Source organism: Anser brachyrhynchus (assembly GCF_964034855.1).
Source record: "Anser brachyrhynchus genome assembly, chromosome: 5".
NCBI lineage: Eukaryota > Metazoa > Chordata > Aves > Anseriformes > Anatidae > Anser > Anser brachyrhynchus.
This window is the reverse complement of record NC_137699.1, coordinates 27,735,287-27,763,188: the sequence shown is the minus strand read 5'-3', so window position 1 is coordinate 27,763,188 and position 27,902 is coordinate 27,735,287. Positions and strand designations below refer to the sequence as shown.

Sequence of the window (27,902 nt, the reverse complement as noted above, 5' to 3'; positions counted from 1 at the left end):
GCAATGCTATCAGTCACAATCCAATATCTGAAATTACATTCAATATAGAATAAATCACCTAACAGTGACAAGCCATGCAGTACTGTGAGCTTTAAACATCTTTAAACCAAGGCCTTACTGAAATGATCTCATCTGGGCACCCAGTAAAAGGGTTTTCTTCAATTATGTTCTCTTAACATGGTTAAAAACCTAGCTTGCATCCTAAGATGCATCATCAATGCACAGTAATAGACATTAGATAGCTGTGTAACAGCCCAGAGGAACATTACAGATGTATTACATTCACTTAAATTGAACTAACATAATTTAAATGCATACTTTTTTTTCCTATGAAGAATAGTCTTTGAAAGTATGCAACCTGGATTTCCATTTCTGATTCCACTGAAGGGAAAGAAAAGGAGATGAATCTCCAGAGTCCTAAAAAGCTAACACATGAGAAGTAAAATTAATGTTATTGACAAACTGTAGGAAAACAATTAATGAACAATGTAAACAGGCCGTAGATATTTGTCTCTTCTCAACCCACAGGTTGCATACCACAATCTATGGTAAAGCCACAAAGCGGAACATTGTTTCCTTGCGATGCCTATGTTATTTTGCAATACTGCCTGTATTTCTGAAGAAAGAGACAGGCAGATTAGTGAAACAAGCTATAAAATTTCTTACAGGTGCTTTTGGTCTGGTGGAAGGCCCCATACAAATGTGAACTAGACTATTCGGTCTGGCTGACTAATAGGTAAATGAAAAATGAAGCAGAACACATAGCCCAGACTAAACAAATCTACATACCACAAGGAAACGACTGGCTTGGAAGATTAGAGGGAAGCAGCATATACTGTCTGCCTTGACTCCAGAAAGGTTTTTGACTGTTACCCATACAATCCTCACAGAGAAGCTCACAAAGGATGGGTCGGAGGAACAGACAGTAAGGTGAAGCAAAAACCGGGTGAACGGCTGGGCCCAAGGGGTAGTGATCAGCGGTGCAAAGTCTAACTGGAGGCCAGCAACGAGTGGTTTAAGCTGTGACTCTTCAGCCTAAAGAAGAGAAGGCTCACAGGGATGCTTCCAACATCAATAAGTACCCGAAGGGAGGGTTCAAAGAGGACGGAGCCAGGCTCTTTTCAGTGGTGCCCAGTGCCAGGACAGGAGGCAATGAGCACAAACCGGAACCCAGGAGGGTCCACCTGAACATCAGGGAGCACTTCTTTACTGGGAGGGTGACCAAGCCCTGGCACAGGTCACCCAGAGAAGTTGTGGAATCTCCTTCTTGGAGGTACTTAACAGCTGTCTGGTCGTGGTCCTGAGCAACTGGCTGTAGGAGGCCCTGGCTGAGCAGGGGGGTTGGACCAGATGGGCTCCAGGGGCCCCGCCAGCCTCAGCCACTCGGTGTCATGTCCGTGAGCAGCAGAAGCCTGGAAAGGCACAGAACATGCACGCTATGAAGCCGTAGAGAGTGTCTGACAGGAAGGCAGCACAGCAGTGAGAGAGTTATTAAAAGGTTGGAAATTTCTGTTCTGATATCCAAGAAATCAAAGGGGACAGAGTTTTAAAGAGTTTCTTGCTGACAACAGCAGGCTTTGCTACAGTCATGAAAGAGACTAACACAAGATGTCATAAAAATGACAAGTTAGGCAAGGCTACACCAGTATACGTATTCCCAGGTAGCTGAAAAGACACAAAAGAGCACAAAGAATCTTCAGACAACTCAAATGAAAAACTATCAAGACAATTTTGTAGAGCTGTGCAAAATCCAATATGAAGACAATGTACTACAGGCTCAGATATAAGCACAGGAGCTCTGTACCTTCAGATTTTCTACTTTATGCCATAGCTCACCGTACAGATAATTTTATTTTCTTTGGTCTCAACCTGGATGAGGAAGCTGCATCCAATATTGTACCTCTTCCTTAGTAAAACACAAGCACCTCTATTTTTAAAAGCAAATGAGGGTTTGAATTATGTAAGGACAGAGTCTCTCTTCCAAATCCCAAAGCAGGTTGAAAAATATGCACTTCTGCGTGCATGGATGGATGTGTGCACACACACACACTGCACACAACAGAACGGATGACGTGCAGGCCCCAAGTGTTCGAACAAAGCAACAAGAAATACTCCTCTCCCACCCCAGGGCACTTGGGGAGACCAAAGAAAACAGATACAGTATGTCTTGAGAAGCAAAGACCTTCCCATGTGAGAGGCTGTGCAACCTGAATTTACATCTAAAGAAGGCAGGGTAGACCTGTGAAGCCTTCACAGAAGGCTCATTTTGGTTTCCTACGTTATTAGTAAACTTATTTCCGATAAGCTAAATTTTATATAGAGTAAATCAATTAAAAACAAAAAGGTGTGTGTGCAGAAAGAAAACGCGCACAAATCTCTTCAATTTCTCTTTTAGGAAATAAAATCAAGATCTCTCATTCCAGCAATATTAACTTGAAAATAGCTGTCCCAATATCAGACTGCAGCAGCAACCAGTAGGGGAATGTAAACAACACTTTAAAAACTTTAAGATTGTCACATAGCAGGCAACAAAAGATATTACTGTCAGTCCCAAAGGAAGCAGGCCTTTGTCGATTCACAAAGCCCAAGACTTACACAATTACAGAAATAACAGTATTTAAAAGTATTTCCAATATAAAAATAGCAGAGAAGGGCTGAAAAGACATTTCCAGTATTTAGCCAGTACCATTTAAACTGAATGCAGATGAAAAGTCAGACAGGGAAGAAGACATCACTGGAATCTGTTGATCTTACTTTTTTATCTTCCATTATTTTTAAAGAAGAGCTAAATATATTACTTAGGCTTTTTTCTCCTGCAAGCATTAAGAATGCAGCGTGCTCGAGCATTTTCTTAAAGGTGAAGAGTGGCAGGGAAAGAGGACCTGTTGAAAATCTTGGGAGTACTTTTTTTTTTTTTTCTTTTTCCAAAACTTTTCCTTTTGATATCATCTGTGATATGAGCCTTAATCAAACTCTGAAACCTCACCTAAAACCCAACAGTTCTGTAATACAGGTTACTGAAGAAAAGTAATTAAAATAAACCCTCTATTGTTCTCCTGAAAGAAGACATCAGTAAAGTAGGAGCTGATTCACAGATCAACAACTAGGCATCACCAGAAGTAGCACTACCACTTGAAAAACAGGACACTAATTAGTTAGTAGCCAAGAAAAAGAAGCATGCCAAAAAACAACCAGCAAATGCTTCTGCAAGTGTGACTACGTGAATGGAAGGCAACTGAATTTCTGGGCCACGGTACGTAGCCTCAGGCCACCGACTCTAAAATTGCAGTGGACAACGGGTTCACAAGGCTACGAGATGTGATGTTACCTACACACTCTTTTAAAAGGACTGAAATTCCTTATTTTTCCAACTTCAGCTTGATAAAAGTGCACTACAGCAATAACACAAGTTTTGAGGGTCTGGCAACAGTCTACTCTGTAAGAACACGGGGTGCCTTGGCCAAAGACCAGGTTTTCTCATGCATTATTACCAAACGAAACAATTCCACCTTCCTCCTACTGCCAGCAACTTGTTCCCGACTCCATGGTGTGCACAAGCATTTACCCACAGCAAACCACCAGAAATCAACTCAAAACTAGCTTGGCAAAACATTGTCATCTGGATCACTTCACAGTTTGGATCACTATATATAAAAACAATTTTGCTGGCGTAAGAGAGAGCTCATGTACAGGATTACTCCTCTAGGTGGGATTAATTTCGCTATTACAAAAATAGAGTAAGAGACAAATTTATCATAAAGAACTATTAAAAGATTCAATACTTGTCAACTTCACATGAGGCTCAAGAAAGGATTTTTAAAGAGAGACTCTTTAAAATTGGGATTACAAGCTTTTGGTATATTCAGTTTATTTCTTTTTTGCTTGTTTGTTTTTAAAAATCCTAATTTTGCCCTCGTTAGGTGATGTGTTAAACTTCTGTAGTGAATGGAATGCTTCAAGACACTTCTGAGGCATAATCATTAAGCACAAAAATCTTTTTCCCTGTTTAGCTAGTCTGCTTTCCCAACAACAGCCTCTGTGCCTCATCTGTGAAACCTCAGCCTCTACATTTTTGCTAGAAGTTACACTTTATGATGTGGTCTTGCATTTATATAAAGTTACCATAAACAGTCTCCTCTATACATTCTTCTTCTCTTGCTTCCCATAAAACCCCAGTTTTAGCATTCATCTTTAAATTGTTCTTCTAGAAGGAGTGTTTTTCAATGTTAGGATTGCTTTTTTTCTGCGACTACAGCATTTCAGTATTTTCTGCTATTTTAAATCCTAATTCCTCTTTATCTCCATTATGAATGTATCTCAATGCTGAAGATGCTACTTATATTGCAACTTGTAAAATCCAGTTTAGCTAGCGAGCTTTATCTCCAAGCACTGCATTTGGATGCCAAAAACATGGTCACTAGATAACTAGTAGCCATGGAGACCATGGCAACGTACAATATTGAACAAATGCAGGCAGCAGCAGGCTTCTGATTTTAAGTGAAATAAGGCCTTAAATGCACAGGGTTTCCTGACCACAATTATATAACTGAACTATCCTCCTCCTCACCTCACCCAACCCCCCCCCTTTTGAAGTATCAAGAATCCCAGAGCCTGACTTACCCAGGTAGCTGATGCCTGTGACGGGGGGTTCCCGTTACCTCTGTCACACGGTAACAGTCCACTGAAGAGAAGGGCAATGATTCTGTTCAGGTCAGCAGCAAGGAGGTGTGCAGGACAAAAGCGAAATTAGAAAACTATCCTACACGCAGATTTTTCAATACTCGGTGTACAGACAGGCACCCAACAAAAGAAAAGTAAGGCAAGAGCATATCTACTGCCACAGAGTACACATCACGTTAGCATCCTCAAAGTTAGCCTATTAGTTAATTTCTCTAATAAGGATATGCTTGGAAAAACTATTCAAAGTGTAAAGAAGATGACCGATACAATGGTGGCAAAGTCGTCTTTTTATCAGAAGACAAATGAAAACTGGTAGAAATGGGTAATTTGTCATATATATGTTATTTTAAATATATGAATATACATTTAAAAATAATACGCAGTCTTCAAATTAGCTCTCTTTATCAGGCATATTATAGCCAAAATAATTTAAAAAAACATGTTGTAATTTTTTAAAGTAGTAAAATGTAGCATATTAATAAAAGTAGAGACCCAGTCTTCCTATTTGTCTATAAATGCACAATGTAGTTTGCCTTTTCCCAAGTTTAGCACTGCAGAAGTAGTTGCTCTACCATATTTAAGTTACCAAGTGCTTAGCCCTTCATTAAGCACAAATGTCTAGCATAGTCTTCACATTCACCTTGCTACTACGTGCATGAAACAATTGTTTACATACAAAGTGGGAAAATATCTTCAGTTACACCCTCGTTAAAATTATTTCCTGTAACAGCCAAACCCTTCCCTTCCTTCACTACGTTTCTCCTGCTTGCTATTCAGTGGAGGCAGTGTCCTTGCTTGTCAGTCAGGGCAAGCCAGCAAACACCACTGCGAGGTACCTGGCCTGGCAAAGCAACGCTTGCAAGCAAGGAGAAAATGCTTAGTAAGAAAAAGGAGTGTCAGGACTATCTTCTGAATTAACCTAGGTGAACTACACAAAGCCAACACACAATTAGATCTGCTGGGCAATCCAGCCACTCCCTCACGCGGGCACTGCTGAAATCCTCGGCGTGTTCAGGCTGCGGAAAGCCGGCTTTCTGCGAGGGTCAGCCAGGTCACCCGGCTTTGCATGGAGGGAGAAGTGGCAGGGCAGAACCAGCGCGCAACTGCAAAGCAGCACAGAGAAAAGCAGCAGCACGCTGCCCACAGCAGCCAGCAGTTAGGTAGGCTGCAAGACACCGTGTAACTGCACCGAGGCAAAAGCGCGGGGAGGGGACAAGTAAAGAAAAACAGCCTGAAACATTTGACAGTGGAGGTGAACCTGCAGAGAGCCCCGCTGGGCTCCAAGCGGGGGAACAGTTAGAGAAGCCTGCAAGTTACACCGGGAGGAGTCTGAGTATCCCAGCTTGAGACGTAGGGAAGGCAGGAAGATAACATCCTGACAAACTGCTGCATGTATTTTTTGACAGATAAATCACGTAGGTACAGGTGGGGCCTGTTCAAACTAAGTATTAGTGCAAACATGATTTTTCTGCCATTTCTTCATCTATTGCTTTTGTACAAATTGCAGTGGTGTGGCTCATTTTGGCATTTTGAAATACTTTTACTTAATACTGACACTCTCGGCCACCACACCTTGGTTCCCGCTGCAGAGAAGAATCCACAAAGAGGCCGGCCTCCTTCTGGACAGAGCTAAACTTGCCTTTCTCCACGAGCATCCCCAGCACACAACAACCACTGCTCAGTGTCCACTCCATGGGGTTAGAGCCAGCAAAACGCCGTGAACGCTGTGGCTGTGGAGTTCCCAGCACTAAGGGTGCTGCTCTCCACACCTGCTTCTCTCAGGCTGCTCTATTTCCTGGCATAGACACTGCTTAAATTGACTGAAACCACAAAAGACAAATTACCTTGCTGAGTTACAGCCAAAAGGCTTATGTACAAAGAGCACCAAACCAAAGATTTTAAGAAGCTCTCTATTTATGGTTGCAGAATTGAGAGAGCATCTAATTATCCAAATATAAGCAATTTCTGTACCTGCCTGCATTACACTGAAAGGGCTGTTAGTTGGGACATTGGCATCTATGGGTTTCAGTTTAAATTTATATAATAATATAATACAGATTTTGCTATTGCATCAAATGCTCCAGGCAGACGTTTTCACAGTATCTTAAACATAGAGGAAGCTCTTGAATATGCCCTAATTGTCAGATACTTTCTAGATGCTAATGAGGTCTTAGCCATTCATTTGAACCTGTTTTTTGTTTGCATATTTTTCTTATGCACAGTTGAATTTACCTTCTAGAGGCTAAAATACGGGTTAAATGCTTTTAGCAGCTATTTATTTAGTGCAGAACAAAGGACACTAGGAATAATCTGACTAGACTTGCTAGAATTACTGGGGAGGGTACCCGGAAGCTGAAACTATTCTGGTAAGAAATTCTGAAAATGATTCCTATTTCACAGCCAAAATCTCCCTTACAATTTGATGAGCCTTCACAGCATCTTACGCATAACAATAACCAAACATAAGACATGCTATCACGGAATTAAGAGATTTTTCTAATATTAAGGACAATCCATGTGTCCCAGTTTAGTGCTATACAGAAATTTGCCTCAGATGCCTTTTCCAGAAAGACGTTCTGTTCATCAAAGCACTCAAAAAAAGTCTACTTGGACCCTTTTCTGACAAAGCAATGGTGAAACGACAACTAGTATTTTCACTAATTCCCTTTGATCAACTGCTAAGCCAAGGAGAACGTACTAAAACCATTGTGCATAAACTAGTTATCTCCATTGGAATAAAGGAATAGGAAGAGGCAGGTGAGCATCCTTGAAGCTTAACAATCACAGGAGATCCTTCAGCAGTTGCTTTTTCTGCTGTTGCTTATAGCATGAACTAAGTCTGGTTCTGTATAAAAGAAAAAAAGCCTGCCTCTCCCTCAGATGCGAAGGTCCCACACACTGGAGACACTAGGAATCGTTTTAATTCTTACCCCACTGGAATTTAGCTAGCATGGTCAGACTTTAAATTTTTACAGCTTACCTCCCTGCTAGGAACAGCGTGCTCATAAAAACCAGATGTCAGAATAGCACTGGATCCTGTAGTTATTTAAACACACCCAACCTGAATCATACGCATCTTACTAACATCACTGTCCCAACTGCCTCAAGTTCTGTGCCTTGCCGTCCCTCCAAGTAACTCTGCCATACAGCGCTGTCCTGTAGTCACATTTACTGAAAAAGCTGTAAGATCTCTCTCAGAAATCTCAACAGCCTCTTAAGTCTTCTGGTTTATTCTCCATGACTTTTAGCAGTTTCCACTTTTCTTCATTCTGCTAAATAAATGCCAGAACACACGTTTGCACACACTCCATGGTTTGGAATCCCTCACAATGGGAAGCTGGGAGGAAAGGAAATCCCCCTGCCACAGGTTGTTCAGTCTGTTCAATCAAAGGGTCACCAAAAAGCCTACCATAAGTCTATTTTGCAGTTAACTAGAACTAGTTTCACCTAGACTCACCTAACACCAGTAACAAGGGAGTTATATCTCACTCATCTACTACATCCATCTGTCAAGGCAAAGGAACATCCCCAGAATGACTGTATGAGACTGAATCAATTCTTCAAGGACATCGTGATGATGGTAGGAAAAAATCTGGCGATTACAGGGGGAAGTACCCCCTCCCAACCCACCTTTATATACCACTTGTTCTAATGCATTCTCTACATTTTCTTAACATATGAAATCAGAGCTTAATGAAAATAGTGAAGTTCTACCTAGAGGGGGTTATGCACCAGCATCTGTTGCTGCATTTTTCCAGCATCTCTGGAGTTTTCTGAGTATTATCTACAGAAACGCTTTGTCCCTGCGCTACCTTTTAAAGATGTTTCAAAACATTGCTCCTCAGTATGGTTAATTTAAAGCTCGTTTTTCCAAGGAAGACGATTTTGAGGATCCTTCACTTGCTGTAGGCTTATTTAATGTCTCCCCTGGAGTATTTAGACAACTGAAAAGGAAAACGAAGCTTAAAAAAGAGGAAATGAGAAATACCTTTTCCTTTTAATGTTCATTTTTTCTGCTCTTTCTGGAAGCAACAGGCAATTCTGTCGCCAGATATGTACTTACTTTTAGGCATCCTGCCACTTTCTCCTGGTTATTCTCCGACACAAAGATTGTGACAGGGAGCATACAGTAAGCCCTTGGCTTCTCAGCCACCTACACTGCCATGCCACTACCCTACAGCACATGAAAGAACCACGTCAGTGGAAACCTACCCAATATTTATAGGAATTCCTGGAATTCTTCTTCTTCCAGAAACACATAATGCCACCGAGTCTTTCCCAAGACCAGACTTGCAAGTACCTACATAAAAGGATACGTACCTGCCTGACACCAGCATCTTCTTTACAGGCTGCTCTGCCGGCATAACCTCATGAATATTGTTTCAGGAAGGGATAAGTGATAGCCGAAAAGAGGTGTACTGGCTTTCCAGATCCATAACTATTGCCACGCTCAGGTGTCTCGAGGTCTTCTCTGCTGGATGAAGGCTTTACAGACTTGTGACACTTTATCTCTGGCCTTGCTGTCAACCCTTTTCTAAAAGTCCTGTCCCAGGGCACGAACGGCAGTTTGCTCAGGGACAAAGGGGAGGGGATTTATTTTTTAACGGCAATTTGTGCATACTCCATCATTTGCAGAGGTCCTAGGAACCTTCCCTTTCTGAGTCAGGCCTGCAGGATACTTGACAGCAATTCATTTCAACTCCTAAAGAATGCATAGTGGTCTTCACCCATACAGCTTCCCCTAAAACGATTCTGAGTAACAGCTTGCTTCCTAGTAAATACCTTCCATCCTGTTAGGTAGGACATGGTGCTCTTCTCGGTCCTCAAAACCAGCACCACATAGCACCATCACCACTGATCTCAGCAACAGAACAGGCAGGAACTAAAGTCACCAAGAGAAGCCCTTGCCCTTCCACCAACGGTGTACGTGCAGTGCCGATTGCTATTTATCCATTATACTTCCTTGGACAGCCAAAGTCAAAGATACCACAACGATTTTACTAAAGATGCTAGCAGCTGAGGCTGTACAACCCAAAGCCTGTCTCTAAGTTGGCATTTTTTAGATTCAACAATGTCTGAAGAGGGGGGCAAGTTGCACAACTTCAAGATCTCAGTATGAATTTATATCCCCCACAACATGCTTTAAAATCAGATCAAATAAAATTAAAATTAAATAAAAATACATAATTTAAAAACCCCACACAACCATGAAAAGCCACACCACGTATTTAGATTTCTACTTCCCAATTTTACAACTCAAAATTCACAAAATAATGCAGAGGAAATCCAACAAAATAAATAAAAGAAAAAAATGTCAGGTGAAAATATTCCACTTAGAATTTAAGTTCCCTACAATATACAGCACAGCAAAGGAAACTAAGACTTTAGTAACCACACATTAAGTTCTCAAAAGCCCCAAATTTATTATCATTCAAAGCCTGTATGCACTCTGCTTCTTCACTCTACTACATAATAAGCGATAACTTAATTGGGAAAGTAAAAGGTACATTTAAGAAACATATTTCTATAGTCGCAGTCAGTCTTAAATATGTATGCAGTACTTACTGTCCTGTTATATTGGTCTACTGCTACAATTTGTAGGGTAAGTACGTAACGAGGTGTCCTGTTAAATACAAAACTTAACGATTACTGGTCTAGGTAACACACTTGCATACGGAACTAACTTAACGTTGGGTCCGTTCGCTCAGATCGTGGCATACATCGCACACACCACGAACACTTTGCTGCTCCCAGACAGCCTCTGCAGCACCCAGCTATTCCCTGACTCACAGAGTCAGCCAGTGGAGGCTTTGCTACTTATCTCACAGTCCTAGAGCACACAACGCAGTGCATTCCTTACCGAAGGAATTGCAATGCCATTAATGTCATTCACTCCCCCCGTACTGGTAGGATAGAGCCCTGATTTGCAAGATTATGCAAAATGCACGTAGAGGAACGTTATTCTGGAGGGCTTATGCTAATTTTCTCCACTTGACGAGTAAGTTAGGCATAAAATAAGCTTCGCTAAATTAGTAACAAACAAGCAGCAAAACAAGTAAACAAAACACATCGCATACACATCTCTTACTTGCAGAATTAGATTTTTCTAAGAAAACTGCCTAATTAAGCCAATTTTTCCCAAGCGCTTTTTATGCAATTACTGCTCCCTGCAAACTTCAACTTCGTATTCTCAATTGTTTCACGATTTTTAAAAAAGCTAAAAAACTAAAGGGCTATAACACTTTTTTTTTTTAGATAAAACCACCCCACACACACAGTCCTTCCTTCTCACTTCCCGTATGTTACCCTCCTATTCCCCAAGAGCAGCTTTTTTCAGGCATTCTGCTAGCCTTGCAACAAGGATCCTGTCATAAGCAGGGCTGCACCACTATAACACTATTTCAGTCCAACCCGTAAGGACTTGCATACCGTATGTAGGAACGTGCATGTGTAGGAACTACTTCATGTAGGAATAGAATGCAAACTATTTGTTTTATTTAACCTACACTTCAAGACCCTGTAAATATTTTGAGCTAAAATTAAAATTTGCTCTCATTTTTATTTACCATGTCCTCCAGTTGCACAGAATCAGCCTCAAGAATTGCAGACAGCCAAAACCATATTAGCTCAAAGGGAAAAAAGAAAGAAAAAAAAAGTAAAACCCTGTCGGTAAAAGCTGTTTCAACTGCCTGAATAAGGAAAAAAAAAATAATAATAATAATAATAAAAAATCTTTCTCCTATATTCAAAATAAACTTTCTCAGTTTGAATGTAAGCAATGTGAAAATCTTAACTTTCACTCCACAAGGGCACTTTGCAACAAACTTTTTTGCTTTTAAAGTATAGTAAAATTCCAAGATGGACATTTTCAGATTCCAGCACCGTTTTCTTTCTAAAAGGTCATCTGAGGCAACATTAGGAAAGTTACTGGTGAAATTCTAACATGGTATAAAAGTACCTTTCAACAAATATGCTCCACTCTTCCTTGAAAAAAGCCTACAGACAAACAAGAAGACATGGCTAAATCAAAATTAAGGGGAGAGATTTGGGTCTGTGTATCAGGCTTTTGTACGCCAGCTGTTCTAAAGCACGGCCGATCACACACCGTGTAGCCGCCAGTTAACGAGACCAGCCAGCCAACTCCAGGCTATGGCAGAACGAAGCTAGCTCTGACGGAGCCCATGCTGGAGAGCAATCGCTAATTTTGAGGGTAAACGCGCAGGAAATTTTCCATCTTTACAAGAAAAGGGGACAAATATACTGCAAGGCAAGTAAGCGTTATGGGTAAGCTCTGGACTGCCAAATATGAAGTAGAGGCACGGAGCGTGGGTAAGATGGAGTCTTTCCACTGTGCATCGGGATAAGGAAGCTCCAAACAAGGAACACTGATCAGACACGACTTCTCACCCCTGCTCTGTAAGCACACACAAACCTCCGAATTACTGGCTGTTGCTTATGTTAGTAGGTATTAAATAAGCATCCACGTATAACAGGGAAATAATTTCTTGTCTTCCATATTTTTAACTTCAGTCTCTTCTCTTCCTTCAGTTCAAAAGAAAACTACCAATCATAGCAGGCAAATTAAACCGCAGGTAAAAGTCTGCTTTATCAGCAAGAGTCCAGTCACCAATATTTTTCCACAGTGCACATTAAAAATCAGAAAAAAAAGACAGATCCGGGACTTACTTCCTCTATTCAGCATCGTGAAATTATAAAAAGGAAACTGGACATCTGTATGGACCACTGTCAATAAACATAAAAGGTTTTCATTGCAGCCATATCAAAACTCAGGAAGAAATGCCTTTGTGAAGGCTTGGAGCTACAAACGGCAGAGATCTCTCAGTTACTATGGATAAAGTCAATAGCATGAGAGCCTCATGCTCAGGACGAGGAGTATCGGGGCTGCTCAGGCTGGAAGGTTCCCCTGCTCCCAGGGGAAGTACAGCTCCTCCGAACTGCCTTGAGTCATCCGGTCAGCTAACCTTCTGGGGGAAAACCAAGGCTCCCAGGAAAAGCACTGACTTGAATCTACACTTTGAAGATGAGTGTCCGCTAAGACGCGCTTACTGAGGGGAAGGCAGATCACAGGCAAAATCCAAACCAACTTCAGTTTAGACAGTTAAAGCAATCTGACAGCATCTCCCAACAAACTTAACATCAGCCCTTACGCTCCCACCTCCACCTCTGTGGGAAAGCTCACCCTAAGTTGTAATGCACGTCAAAAACATGAACACCACCACCACTGAGAAAAGACCTTGCAGCCTGCGAGAGGAGGAGCCTTCCAGGAAAGTCATGAGAAGTTATCTCAGAAAGTAGAAGACAGGCAAATTAGCTTTTGGTTGGAAGACCAACCGTGTGTGTTTCTGAAACAGCGTCTAACAGATACTGACACCCGAACTATACCGGTGCCCACTTTTCTCCATGATGAGTTTTACAATCGTTTTTTGCATCACTGAACTTCACATCCACTCCACCTCTTTGTCTGGAAGGTGTTGTCGAGCAGACCAAGCTCCGACTACCCGAGCAGCGTGCCTGCTTCCAAGGAACGAGTTCAGACCCAGCGTGTATGTGCTGTGCTACTTCAACCAGCTAAACGGGCGCAGGCACTTCACGACGCTAATGTCATCTTTCACATCGCAGCGTTAAGAGGCCAACCGAGGTCGGAGTTTAGGCATTCGGCAACCTTTGCCCGCTTTGCTGCATCGGCCCACGGCAACAACTGCCATTCAGAACATTTTAATCTTTACTTAGTGAAAAAAAGGAAGAATAACTATCTGAAGAAGAAATCATGTTGCATTTCGCCAAAACCCCTTACTCACTTCAATTATTATAGGGGAAAAAAACAGTCTCATAAAGGCGAAAAGCTGTATATCACCACCTTTTCAGCAATATTACAGATGGTAAAGCTATCCCGAAAAAGTAAATGGCTCTGAGATACTTTCTTTTTGGTAAAACAAGTAAGAAACAACACAAAAAGAGAAGCAGCAACACAAAATGCTGTTTGCGTCCGGTGATGACTACTTCTTGCAGATGAGACAAACACTAAGGGAAGTTTCATTAGCCAACCCCTTATCTGACCATTTTTTAAATCAGCAGCATTCTGAAAAAAGCATTTGCTTGTAACCATCTGCTGGTCACTGCCATTGCCATGGAACAATACACACTAGATGCTTACTGGACAGAAAACAAGAAGAGAGGTAAAGAAGAAAATGGGGTTGGAAAGGAAAAAGGACAAAATAAGAGAGCAACCAGAGAGACAGAGTCTCTCCTCCACCTGGCTACGGCGACACCATTTAGATCCCTCTGGGCGGCCGAGGGTCTGCTCAGTGCCCCACACAACCGAGGTCACAGGCGATGTAACTTTTACCAGCGTCACCATCACCGACGGGTGACCTAGCATCGATTCAAGCCCAGGCACTGCATGCATTCTTCCATTTGTAATGCTGATGTTGGCTAGAAAAACGCTGTATTTACTGATCCAGGTTCAATATCCTGACACCAATGGTAACTCATTAACAAACTCTTTATGAGAGGTTTTGCAAACACAACAGGCTCGCAACACGCACCCAGAGTTTTGCCAGAACAGGATCTGTATTTTACTAAGGATGCACTGGTGTACAGGACTGCAGAGAGAGTATGCGTATCGTGCAACCTTCACCATCACTTTTTTTTTAAACCAACGTATTTTTCCTCTTTTTCAGCTGTTTACTTACACCACTTTTCCTGTTTCCCTGTGTTTCTTGTTTTAAAGGAAGATATCTGGAGTGCTAAATGCCCAAGCTCAGGCCATCATCAGCACATCTCACTAGCTCACTCTCCATCAGAAAAGTTTACCAATCTGACGGGTAACATTCGGGTCCTTTTAGAACGTATTTTACCACGAGGGCAGTAACCTTTTGACAACACCATGCTGGAGTTCATTGTTAGTTCATGCACCTGCCCTGCACATCAGTGGTAGCAGAGAGAAAACCGAGGTTTGGAACTTAAGCGAGCAGCTTCTCCCATCTGAGCCAGTCCTTAAACACCAGCACTGAACACGGCATTTTTATGGCTTCTTTCTTCTTATGTGTTGCAAAATGTCTTGAAATGATTAGCACTCAGTCTTCTACTGACAAACTGGTGAGATTTCCTGCTCACATAGCACACAATGCTCTAGCTTACAACAAGTTTCACAGTTTTGTAACCTGTCATTGTTAGTATTTCCTCCTGTTTCAGCAAACAGGCTCAACTCTACAACTTTCTGTATAGAGACTCGGAAACAAACACGGATGACACCTGCAAGTCAGCAGATACCGTATACACCAAGGTACATCTCCAGATTGCAGGAAGACAGCTCTTTCACACTGAGACAGTATCTTAATTATGAGCCCCATTCTCCTCCTCGCTGACTCTTGACTAAAAGACAGCCCGGATATAAGAGATGTTGACACGTAAAATTAACAAACAAAAAGAACAAGGTGCTGCATTCTGCACAATTTTATGTTTGACCAAAACACATTGCTTTGGCTATGCAATAATAAACAAATTAATTCTACTTTTTCTATTTCTCTACCTTAATTTGTCCCAGGTGAAGAAACAAATTTCTTTCCAACTAGGAAAGTAGCAATGCACGAACACACACAACGGTCAACTAAGCAACACTTACAACAAAAACTTACCCAGATTTGTTTTTTAATGCAGTGAACTCTAAGCTACAAGGCAAACGTTCCCTTTGTTTTACCAATACACCCTAGATCCATGTGCCTCAATCTCAACAACAGGCAAGGCTAACAAGACCCCCAAATAAAAGCATACGTTCCAAATTAATTCAAAGGGGCTACTCCTAAGTAAATTGAAATTCTCCCTGAGTACTACGATGTGGTGCAATAACACTACATCCTACACTATGAGTATAGCAGGTCTGACAGGAACACAGACCTCCACGCCTGCGATGACAAACCCACACGTACACATACTGGTAGCAAAACAATCATATGGCCGTGATCTTAACTGGAAAAGCTAAATAAGCCATGGTATGTTAATTACCTAATTTCTGACCACTGCACTCTTCTAAATGATGAAACCAAAAATTCAGTGTTCGTACTAAATCTACCCATTCATACACTTACTCTTTCACCCACCAGCCAAGAAGCAACTATCAGTTCATTTTTATGAGACAAAAAAAATAAATCAGAAGAGTGAACTCTGAAGTTTGCTGTTCTTCCACAGCTGGAAACAGCAGAAACTAGGCGGCCCAAGCCCTCAGTGTACAAACATTCTCTTCCAGGGGTTAAAAGGAATGTCAGAATGGAAAGCAATCTAGTTTGGCCAAGGATATGACACCCAAGTGACACGTCTATATAAAATTTGATTTCATGCTTATACACTGATTAGACAAAAAGAGGCTAGTGAAATCGTTCGAAACCAAAGCGTCCCCACCATAACAGGCAAATAATTACTGGCAACATTCTTCGGCATCCACTTCAAAGCAACGGCACTAGGGGGAACGGGGCTAAAGCCGCTCTGGTCATCCGCCTCTTATTTTTCCTTTAAGACGAGGAGAACCGCCGCCAGGCCACGGGCTCTTCCCAGCGGAATTCCGGATTCTGGCACGAAGGCGCGGAGCCGAGCGGCGCTCAGAGCGGACGCCCGGCACAGGACGAGGGCCCGCCGGCGCTGCGCGGCCCCCCCGCGGGGCTGGCCGCCCGCGTGCCGCCCGTACCGGCGGTGCATTGTGGGAGCCGCGCCGGGTGAAGCCCCGCAGCCCCCTGCCCGGCGCCCAGCGGGGCGGGCGCGCCGCCGAGCCCCCCCCCCCCCCCACCCCCCCGCGGCCCGGCGGTGCCGCCGCAACTTTGGCGGCCGCGCGTAGCGGCGGCGGTGCCGGCCCCGGGGGCAGCAGGCACCGGCTCCCGGCCGCCCTCCCAGCCCCGGCCGGGCCGGGTCCCCGCGGGGCCGCCCTGCGGGGCTCCCGCCGCTTCAGCACCGGGCTCCGGGACAGCGCCCGCGGCTCCCGGCTCCGCGGCTCCCCTCGGCGGGCGGCTCGCCCGGGCCGGGGCAGGCCCGGCTCCCCCCGGCCGCCCTCCCCCGCGCCGCGCGGGGGGAGCCTCCTCCCGCAGGCGGGGCCGCCCCCGGCCCGCAGCGCCCGGCCGCGCCGCCCCGAGGCCTCGGCTCCCTGCGCAGCGCCGCCACCGCGGCGGGCGGCCCCCCCCCTCCCCGGAGCCGCGGCCGCCCCCCCCCCCGCCGGGCGCGGTGCCGTTGGCGCTACCTGTGAGGACGCCGACGCGGATCTGGTGGTCGTGGTTGGTCAGGACCATCCCCTCGGCCGCCATGTTGCCCGGCGCAGCCACCGCACTGACGGGCGGGCGGGCGGGCGGGCGGGCGGCCGCCGGGGGGGAGGGGGCGCGCGCGCGGCACCGGCGCGAGCGCAGAGAGGGGGCGGGGCGGGGCCGAGGCGCGAGGGGCGGGGCGAGCGCCGGCCCCGCGCGCGGCAGGGGCAGGGGCAGGGGGAGGGAGGGAAGGGGGGAGGGAGCGGCGCCCAGGCGGCAGCAATCGAGCGCCGAGCGCGGCGGGGACGGGAGGGGAGGGGCGGGGAGGGGCCGGGGCCGGGGCGGCAGCGCCCGCCCGCGGTGTGAGGGGCGGCGGCGGGGGGCACCCGGCACCGGCACCGGGCGGCCCCGCCGGGGCTGGAACTGGGGTCAGGCGGCCCCTGTCCGCTGCTAACCTCGGCTGGCTGCCTGCGAGGCAGCGTCCGTGCTCGTTGTGCGCGGATACGTACCCTGGTGTGCTCTGCGGTTGGTCAGTCACGTTACCAAGCGCAGGCGACAGCCCGCTGTCAGAGGTGAAGCCCTCTGGCTGTAGCCAACTCTTGCATTTTCAGCTATTCTTGGTGTGACTTCAGCACCAACTTTACCATAGCAGACCCGACCAGTCACCTCTTGGCTGTGCACTAAAAGGCAGTCACTGAAAGCACCTCTAATTTGCACAAACCGCCCCTAATTCGCACAAACCGCCTCAGGAATTCCCTCTTTACCATACCATTTCCTCAGACGGACCACCAATGCGCAACCAAAGGCCCGAGGGCACACCCCGTGTCTCGGGGAACGTCCCCCAGTAGCACGGCGCATCAGCACGCGGTGCCCGCACGGTGACACGGGCCCGGCAGCCGCAGCGCGTGCAGCCACGCACACCCCGAATGCAGGCTCCAGAGCTCCCTGGTTATGTTATGCAATGGTGTAATACAACATATGTGGGTGGGTGTAAGCCCGAACCCAAAACAGCACGGTTACTGAAGATACACTGCATTGCTGGTGCTCATACGGCTGTTCCTCATGGGCTCGGTCGCTGGGCGTTGAATATTCTGATATAGACAAAGCAAAACCATTTCTTCTCTAATATATCTGAAATCATCTGAAGTACAAGCAAGAAGCGTGACGTTTCGTAGCTTCCTACAGAGGATTCTCACACCCTACACTAAAAACACTAGAGTTCGTACAGACCAACTTGCAGTGTAGCTGATTGATTTGTTGCTCTTGTGGACAGTAAGGAAGAGGGGCGGGATTAAGACTTCACTGACAACGTTAGCTTTAGTACTTTCTGTGGGATTTGTGTGGGATATTTTTGTATGGAAACGTAGTAGGAGATTGTATTAAGGCAATGAGATGGTATAAGTTTACAAATGTTTCACAAGACTGAGCCAAGGAGAAGCTGAAATCAATATGAGTGGTTTTTATTATTGTGGTATGAAAGTCCTTGTAAATTGGACTGTTAATATAATGGCAGATCCATAGTAGCTCAAGAGAAGCTTGTAAACAGGCTGATTTTCTGCAGTCAAGTTTTCATCTGAATAAGGAAACGAGTTTGCATGAGAAATAAGCCTTTTTGCTACAGGTAGGCAGATATTCTAGGAAATGTGCTAGTCCATACCAGAGTTCATGTTGACTGCCCAGAGAAAAAACAAGTTTTACTCATCAAAGTCAATATGCAGCTGCTGGTCACATTTTGCCCTGGTCAACTATAGCGCAACTTGGTAACCTCTCTGGAAATATTTTACATTGCTTTGTCTGCCAGTTGTTAATTATCAATCTCTGCCCATTACCAAAGCACTGCCCTTTCATTAGGCTCTTTCAGCCACGTTTGTTCCATGTCTACTGGCTGACACAGCAGGCTTTCTTATTTTATCACAAACACTATAGGGTGGCACATTTTGATGACTTGTTTGGTTGAAACGGTTTGATTGTACAAGACAAACACTTTTGTTACGTACAGAAATTGTGAAACAAAAACAGAGACCAGTATGATTAAGGGAAGATGCCATTTTGTTCTGTTGATTACAGATGCCCAGAGAAGCTGTGGATGCCCCAGCCCTGGAAGTGCTTAAGGCCAGGTTGGATGGGGCTTTGAGCAACCTGGTCTAGTGGGTGACATCCCTGTCCAGGGCAGGGGGGTTGGAACTGGTTTGGAACCCAAGCTGTTCTATGATTCAATGATTTCTATCATTTTATTGTCAGACAGGTGTGGTTTTATGTTTTTGGGCTTCACTGGATTTGGTTTGGTTTGGTTTGGTTTGGTTTGGTTTTGCAGTGGCTCCTCAAATTTAATTTCTTAACACTTATTTTCTATTTTGACTTGGTTGGCTAGCTGGATCAGCAGTGGGACACAGCTATTCGACTGTATGCCATTGGTACAGATCCAGCTGAAGTCATGAAACGCTGGCTTAATGAATCATTAATGGAATTCAGAACATTTTATTTCTATGCCACTGGTGCAAATCCAAGTAAGGTCAAGAGACTAGCTGGCTCAGTGGTTCAATAATAGGAAACAGACTTCTACCTCGAGCTTACTGATGCCAGTCTATAAAGAGTTGGGAAACTAAGTTTTGAGACAGTAAAATATGAAGCTTTTTCAATCTTTAAAGTCAGTCTATTGTACATGATTACTTTCTAATGAGCCTTAATAGTCTGTATTGATCTATAATTTTTTAAAGGATAGTATAAACATGTTTTCTCTATATCCATTGATACAGCACAATATTCATCACTCTAAAAGACGAAGGTACAAGAGATGATCTCTCCAAACAATGCCTTCCCTTAGGCAAGTATCTGGGGGAAAAGACAGAATATGCATCGCATTTTAGCTATGTAAGACTAGCAAACTATCTGTACGCCTTCACAGACCATGCTGCCATGTCCATGAGTCATCCTTGCAACACCCTCCTTGCCAGAGGCCTCCTGAGAACTTTATGGGTTTATAACCCCCAGGCAGGAATAGGAGGCCAGCTTCAGCAACTGTCCTAACCATTTGTGGGAGGGAAATCATGTGGTTCGCTTAGGGTAAAAGTGCAGTACTCCTTGTGCTGCATGCATGTTTGCAAGGTCAGATTTGGCTATTTAGAAGAGACTCCCCATGTCTGCCTGTGAGATTACAAAATGAGAGAAGCTGTTAACTCTTCCACTTGGTGACAAACTACATCACAACATAGCTCATGCCTATTTGCCATATGTGCATTTGCAGCAATGACAGGCATGTGGAAAACTCCTAAAGAAACGTGGCCCATGCAGACATCCTTGCCTACAGCCTCGTTCTCTCACTGCCTCCTCCTACTCAGCTACCTGTTGTGGTGCAACTTTTGAAATGGCACCATATGTTATGGATGCAACCTCATGTATATTCTCAGAAACAACAGCATCTGGAAGACTGAAGCTTACTGAGCTTATATGGTATGATTTTGACGGCCCCGTGACAGAGATAACCATGTAAGTCCTCTCCAATCCAGATGCCTTTCAGCTCTTTTTTTTCTCTCTCATACGTTGGTCAGGCTATAAAAGCCAAAGTTCTTCCCTCCCCACCATCCTGCCCAGGAACAAGGGTATAATAAAACCCTATCTTCTAGTTATTTAATGCACAAAGCAGATCTATCCAGCCTCTATCATTTGAGATTTCAGATGTTGTTGTTTTGCAGCTCAGTTGAAGAAAAAATGTTTCTTTCTCTATGAGCCTTTGGAGATGAACATTCTGTAGGTCTCTGTCCATGGCATGTTGACGCTGTGTGTTTGTGCTGCATTAGGCATACTTCTGTCCAGACTTTCCCAGACAAAATTCAAGAAGCGCCAAGCAGGGAGGTCCCAAACTGAAGTATACTCACAGCTTGGTACCAAGGGTTTGAACCTGTCAATCAAGAGCAGTGGAAGTCCTGAAAATCTTGTACAAAGGATTACTTTTTGTGGTTGTCCATCATTCTTTGAGCTGGTCCTACCATGAGTGTTAATTCTCTGTATCACCCTAAAGAAGATACACTTGATATTTAGCTGCAGTTCTTCTAATCTTACAGAGTAGGACCTTCTTGAAGGACAGTACGTTAAACAAGGAGTTCCACTACCAAGAACTTGAAAATGGTGCCGGCCAAAGGTAATCTTTTACAACTTTTGCAGGGATAATGAGAAGCCCAACGCTCCCCAGTACCAATTCTTCTGGGCCACTGCAGTCCTCACTGACAACCTTCCAACAAACAACCTGCCTAAGAGCAGAACCAAGGTCTTCGGAGAGGTAGGCGATAGATGTGGCGTGACTACAAATGCAGTTCAGTTGATTCACTACTAGTATGGGTGCCTAACAAAAATAAATGAATCTTAGTGTGACTCCACATGAGTGGTGTTGACACATTCAATTGTCTGTGCTTCATTTGCTGCAAAACAGTAGCTATTTTAGAAAAGCAGTTGATGAGTTTAGCATACACAAAGAGTAGACAGATTTAAAAGATACCGTACTGGAACATTCTATTTTTGAAATTTCACTTTGACAAAACTGCCTCATTAAGAACTTGGGTATGAAAAGATGGAAAATGTTTTTGGATCTCATGCAAAGTAAATTCAGAATTCTGATGAGCTGAATCAGTTCTTTCCATGCATTATTTTCCTTTATCTGTATTTCCCTTTGTTTCTGCATAAAAGATGAAATAAAAAATTATGAAATCTTGGTTTTGATTAATAAGCAAGACACTCCAAACTGTATGAAATAAGGCAGAAAGAGGAAGGTAAGTATTTTGAATCCACAGTTAAATTATAGTATTTCAGAATGAACTAGCCACAAATGATCATTACATGTTGTGGCCAAAATTGAACAAATGACAGCTTGCTTTTGCATGGAACCTTATCCCATTGATTGCTTTGGTTTTATACAAGCATTAAAAATACTACAACAGATCCTTTAAGGAAGGGGAGGATATTGTGTGGAGAAGGGCAGCTACAACCTCCTGAAGGGAGACTGAAGGCAAATTCTCCAACATTCATTGAAAAATACTGTGTTTGAGCTCTGCATTACATGCTAGTGGTTTTGAATGAGTTCATTAGCCTTCAGACATATGCAACTATATCGACAACTTAAATTCAGGCAAAAAGCAAGTAGCAATGCCTTCTGAAGAAATACTTTTGTTGTTACCTATGGATTATGTTGTTACCTTATAGTGCGTAGTATGCTTCATGCTTAGTGACAGGGTAAGAAGGTTTTGGCTATGTTCGTTTTCTGTAAGTTTGCTTGGTTTTCCACTCCTCAAAAATAAAATCCTTACCTTATTTACTGTTTCTGCTTATACATCTTTGCATTCTAGCTCAGTATATGAGGTTTGTCACCTGAGCGCATAGAAGATTACCAAATGGTCCAAATGACACAGCACTTTTATGAACCATTATTTATAGTCATATTAAATGCAGGAAGTTTGTAATACACGTTACCTGAGTATTATTGGGGCTTTATGTATTTTGTGTTTTAGACAAGGCTAAAATTTGCTGGATATGTTTTGTAGTAGCTTTAGTCTTGCTCCTGAACACTTTCTTACCTAAGTTTCATCTCAGACATTGCTTTAACTCCTAATGTAGTCAGACTGGTTAAAAAATAAAAATAATAGTTTTTAAAAAAATTTACATCTTCCATAGTTAATCAAATTTCAAGCAGAAAAGTACATAGGAAAAAACAAATCTTTTCGGTAACAGACCTTTCTTTTCATCTTTTCATTTCCATGGCACTCTGTAGTCTTGTGGCTTTACTTCCATCTGTCCTACTGCACTGCCTGTTTAAAATGCTAATCTAACTGCTATTGCCATAGTATCCAAGTATATCACAATCAATCTATTTATCCTGATGTCTGCAAGATAAGGCACTGTTGCTCTTGTTTATAGAGAGAGGGGTAACAGAGCTACCTGGGTTGCATTATAACGGCCTTGCTGACGGATGCTGTGGTATCATGACTTCTTGATCCAGGACCTGTCACAGTCTCCTTGGCTCCTGCAGAAGCCGCATATGGGCCTATGCTTGGGTCACACCTCAACAGAAAGACAAACCTGGACAGGGCATTCAGCTGGGACCTGGAAGGTTGAAAGTGCTGCAGATCTCCGGTCGAATACGGGCCTGAAATCTCAACTTAAATCGACACCTCTCAGAGTGCTAGGCAGCAAGCTGTCAGCTGTTCTGAAGGGGTTAAGGCTTTCTAGTTGCTCTTGTTTACAGTTTACTTTGAGTAAATAATAGTACTACTGAATATTTGCAGTGTTAAGGAACTCACTTGGGGAAAGGGAGAGCAGGGTTCTAATCCCAATTTTAACCAGCATTTGTCCTAAAACTGGAACAGGGACTAGAAACGAACTATGCCCAGATCCTTGCTTCTAAGTTAGACAGTCACATTCATGATCTAAATTTTTTTTATCTATTTCTTCCTCCTCCTTTCTCTCTCTCTCCCTCTCAAATGAATTCTTCTCTTCTTTTTTTTTTTTTTTTACTCCACCTGTCAGTACTGCAGTTTATGCTTAAAACCATTTAAGTAAATTTACATTAAATCGTATTGGCATTAATTAAGACAATTACATAGATGACGCTAAGCATTTTGGTTGTTTTCTAGCCAAACAGAAAAGGTTTCAAAATACTATTGGACCAATGCAAAAGTTTCTGGGTAAAATAAGAATACTGAAAACATATTTTGTACTGAACAATGCATTCATTTCAACCTCAAATGAAATACCTCTCTTTGGTTTTCGCATAGATCTTATTTGATTGACTTTTATTAAGTCGTACACAATTTCCAAAGAGAAAAGAACTATACTGAAAAGAAAAATGAAAATGTCTTTTGAAAATGTCAGCATTTCAGATCCTGTGCTACTGGACCTAAGGGAGTGGCTGTGCAATTGATCACTGCAGCCAAAAGGGGGAAGTTTTGCTCCTCGTCCTTCCTGCTCCATTCCTCCCGCACCCTCACCCTTTCCACACCTGATCCTTGCTCCTTTCTGGCGCTGTGCTCCTCAGGCTCTTCCGTCAGCCAACGTATTTCACTGCTATGGCAGGAATCTGTGAAGGATTTTAATACAGTCTGGCAGGGAACTAACTCACAGATGGGTCTGAGGAGTGCCAGAGACAGCACATTAATTAGTGTGAATGGAAGGCAGGGGTCAGTGGAAACTTGGAAAGGTGGGACAGGACCTGCCTCTTTTGTCTGTTTTGTTGGCTCGCCACACCTCATGGAATGGCATCTGAAAGGATGCCAATTTTGGGGAAAAAAAAAAAAGTGGTATTTCTGACTACACCAACAGTTTGCCTGGTCAATTTCTTGTTCCTTTGAGCCAGTTGTATTAGAAAATCTGGTATATTAACACTTCTTCCAATCCTTGTTTCATATTTAATTGTAGTTTTTCTATGTATCCTCTCCTATTTGGCATTTTCAAATTGCTTCCTCAAGAAATACAGCCTGCGCCCAACCGTTCATTCACAAAGCACTTTGCCACTACGTGTGGGCTCTGCTAACACTTTGAGAAGCGCAGTTGCTACGTCTGATGGCAAACACTTTCTTTTCAACTACTGTAAAATGGGCCCTTGTTATTAATGCAATCTGTATTCAGGATGACATCCCAAATTAAATTTCCTTCTGAACGTATTCATCAAAGGTATATTTCCAGGAAGGAAAGACTATTGCTGCATGCATCTATTACCATTATCTCCAATACCTCTCTCCAACACATACATATTTCTCCCACTGTCTCCTTTCCCCCTGGTGACAAATCAATTCATATGATGGGAAAAGGTCATCCTAGCCCACATGATAAAGCAGGGGCTCTGTCAAAACCACAGCTGGCATTGATCCTGCAAGTGCTGTTCCTGTGAGCCTGAAGATCATCGCACGGCACCCGCCCAGGCTGTAAAACAAGTTGTCCAGCTACGCCTCACATGAGGGTTCACAGCATAAAAGAGGACTGTTGTGCTGCATGTACAAGAGATAAAGGTCTAGCAGCTGGAAGTCATGAGAAAGGGCTCAGCTGTGTGAGTCCTGTGTTGGCAGTCCTGAGGCCATCGCATGTATGTGCAACCACAGGCTTTTCTTGAGGTACAGTGTTCCAGCCCAGTGATACCCAGCGCATCAGAAAAAAAGGACACTTAAAGACAGAACAAAAATAACGCAGAAGCAAGTGAGTGTCTGGACTGTTCTGGATAGTATGCAGAAAATATTAGCTAATGGACTGCACTTTCTCAGACTTCCACAGAACAGATTGTTCTTCATCATCATATGTGTTCTGTAAAAAGGAGGTGATTTCTCAGGGAAAAAAATGTAATAATTAAGGATTTTATGTTATTTAAGTGTTTCCAAATTTATTTTTTAAATCCTGGCTAAGCAGGCAGATTGCTTCCTTGCTAAAAAGGAAGCCATTTGCAAAGGAAGAATATAGGAGACTCAGGACTTAAAAAGCCAACCTTGATAAAGATTTGGGGAAAATCTTTTTATCAGTATTTTTTATATTGAGTAAGTCAGCTACTGGGCTTATATGTATCTGTACAGATTGGCTTTTGAAATAATGGGAGTGCATCTGTATTTGTACTAGAGCCATTATACCACAGAATGAGTTCTACTTCCACATGAAGTTGTGTCACTAACTTCAGGTGTTTCCTCGAAATAATACCTGCCTGGGTATTTTTTAAAGTAGCTTTTGTGAAGAATAATACTGTCTGGATAAGTGCAGCATACGAGTTCAGTAGAAACTCTCCTTGATAATTAACTCAATGATTAAAGAACCCAACTCCAGTAACACTGCTAAACACGCTAACTTCCATCACTCTTTTACCTGTCCCTGCAACAGGCTTTTAAGTGTTCCACCTCGGCTTTATGCTTCAAGAAATGCCACATGTGACTAGTATGCTCCTGGTTTTTTCCACCTGCAGTCTTATCTTGATTTTAGACTTTTTAATTATTGACTTTGTTTTTTACGTTATTTCTTTTGGCACCCTGGTTTCCTTCTAGGTAACTGATCAAACCTCTTGTACTCTGTAAGGGAAGGTCATGCAATTCTTTATGTGCTGAAATACAATCACAGTGCAAAACCTTTGTGAAAGAGCTGACTGTTCCCAATCAATCTCTGTTGGTCTTTTGTGATGACAAAGATTGAACTCCACATATTGTTACACTCGATTGTAAATCTTATCAATCTTTTCTTCTCTTGACTGAATACACAAACCCAGCTTCACTATAGGAAAAGATAACCCCTGCTTTCAGTGGGGCTTTTACACCATCAGCCCAGGCAAGATGGGCATCTTCTGAGACATTTACAATCTAAAGGAACTTATTGAGCTGTCAACTGCCTTGAGCCAAGGGATCTTTCAGTCAAAGCGCAGAAACACACAGCTGATCGGTCTGTCTTTCTCTACACTCAGAAATATTCTGTTTTATACTTATCAATATAGTTAAAGGAACCCACCCTCCTGGAATGCATGAGTGCACACTAGTAGAGAAGTGTTGATAGCAGTTTAGCTTATTTGCATTAAAGAAAAGGAATTAAGCATGTTGATGAGAGCACCTTGTTACAAACGTATGGGGGATGGATCTATTTAATAACTTTAATTTAAATATAGCACTGCTTAGATCCAGCTGTAACAATTACCGAAGCTCAGAACAGCATATGCAGTAGCCTCTGAATACAATTAAACTTCCCACAGTCAAACGATCTGGAATAAACACCTTGCACATATACATTTTTGTTACACCTCCCTATACGGTACTTGTAGCCACCTGTATTCTACCATTCCCTTGGGGTCTACCGTTCTCTTTAGTCTAACTGAATTTGTGAGGCTGTATGGTGCTGCACGGTCAGGCAAGGGCTCACAACTACACTGTAAAAAGGACTGTTCATCTAGACAGTAACATACTGATTTGATGTATATCCAGTGGCTGCTGCTCTTTTACAGAATTACTTGAGTGAGAGAACAAGATAATTGGTATTTTTTCCATCAGTATTCCAGTAGCTCTGTTTAGAATAGATGGCATTAAGATATTCTTGAACAAACTTTAGATCCGTGTGTAAAACGTCTAACTTAGCAGCACAAATATGCTTTTATCAAACTCATAGTATTGGCTGCACTGTTAACTTTGCCTCAGTAAAACATGCTACAGACAAGTAATGACAAATTGTTATTGACAATACTATTGCTCTTGTATGCTGTTAACTGCTGTTAACTGTTGTTAACTTGATTTCTTATTCAAACACGTAATTTTTTCAATGTATAGTGGGCAACACATCAGTACTAAAAGCACCTTTCTGAATAGCTTACTACATTGTTTCTCTGAAATCAAAGAAACTATAGTGTTATTATCTATTTCTATTTTGGGTAAAAACAATGTATTAGAATAGTTATGTATTACGGAAGTAATGCATTTCCTTCCAACAGCAAAAGGTGCAGCCTATCTTCCAGCTTTGGCCCTGCATTGTTAAACCACTCACTTTGTAGCTGTAGTCTGCTTCTTCCAGATAGCTTCTCATTACAGTATTAGCACCCTAAAACTCAATCTAGCAGCTAAGACTGCTAAAGAAAGACAGCTCCTTCACTTCATTTCCATCTTGGACATGGTCCTTATTTTCTAAAAGAGCTTTGAAGGGGATCCATTTAATGTGAAAATTATCTAATTTCCAAACTGTTGCAGATTTTGAATTGTCATCACAAAAAATTCCCTTAGATTCCCATTCACATAGCATTGCATTTTTTATGTCCACGGCTTACAACACAAGAACTTTTGGGTCCTAAATTTGCTTACCACAAATAAGCCTGTCATGCTAAGTTTGACAGCTACTTAGAAAGTATTTTTTCATGTAGCTGACCTTTCTAAGTTTGTCATAGCTGGCAAATAAACTTGTTCTAGGAGCATGGTATCCTTTTACTTTCATTGCTGTTCTTAGCAATGTTACTTTTATTGCTCTACTCAGATTTCATGTATCGTTAACTTC

The 27,902-nt window shown here is 43.0% G+C and overlaps 1 protein-coding gene across 32 annotated transcripts in view; it reads right to left on the bottom strand.

The window, feature by feature from the left end:
- Positions 1-17,108, bottom strand: part of GPHN (gephyrin) — a 285,375-nt gene extending 268,267 nt beyond the window's left edge. For 28 of the 32 annotated variants that reach the window (XR_013952182.1, XR_013952183.1, XM_080595302.1 and 25 more), the window contains exon 1: positions 16,925-17,108. Coding sequence is in view for 27 of the 32 variants with exons in the window: in XM_080595302.1 (XP_080451428.1) it covers positions 16,925-16,988 (64 nt within the window). In the remaining 5 variants the exon portion in view is untranslated. Of the gene's footprint in view, positions 1-16,118; positions 16,379-16,924 lie in introns of those variants that run through there. The other 4 variants (XM_080595304.1, XM_080595319.1, XM_080595322.1 and 1 more) reach the window with 2 other exon arrangements.
- Positions 17,109-27,902: the final 10,794 nt, after the last annotated feature.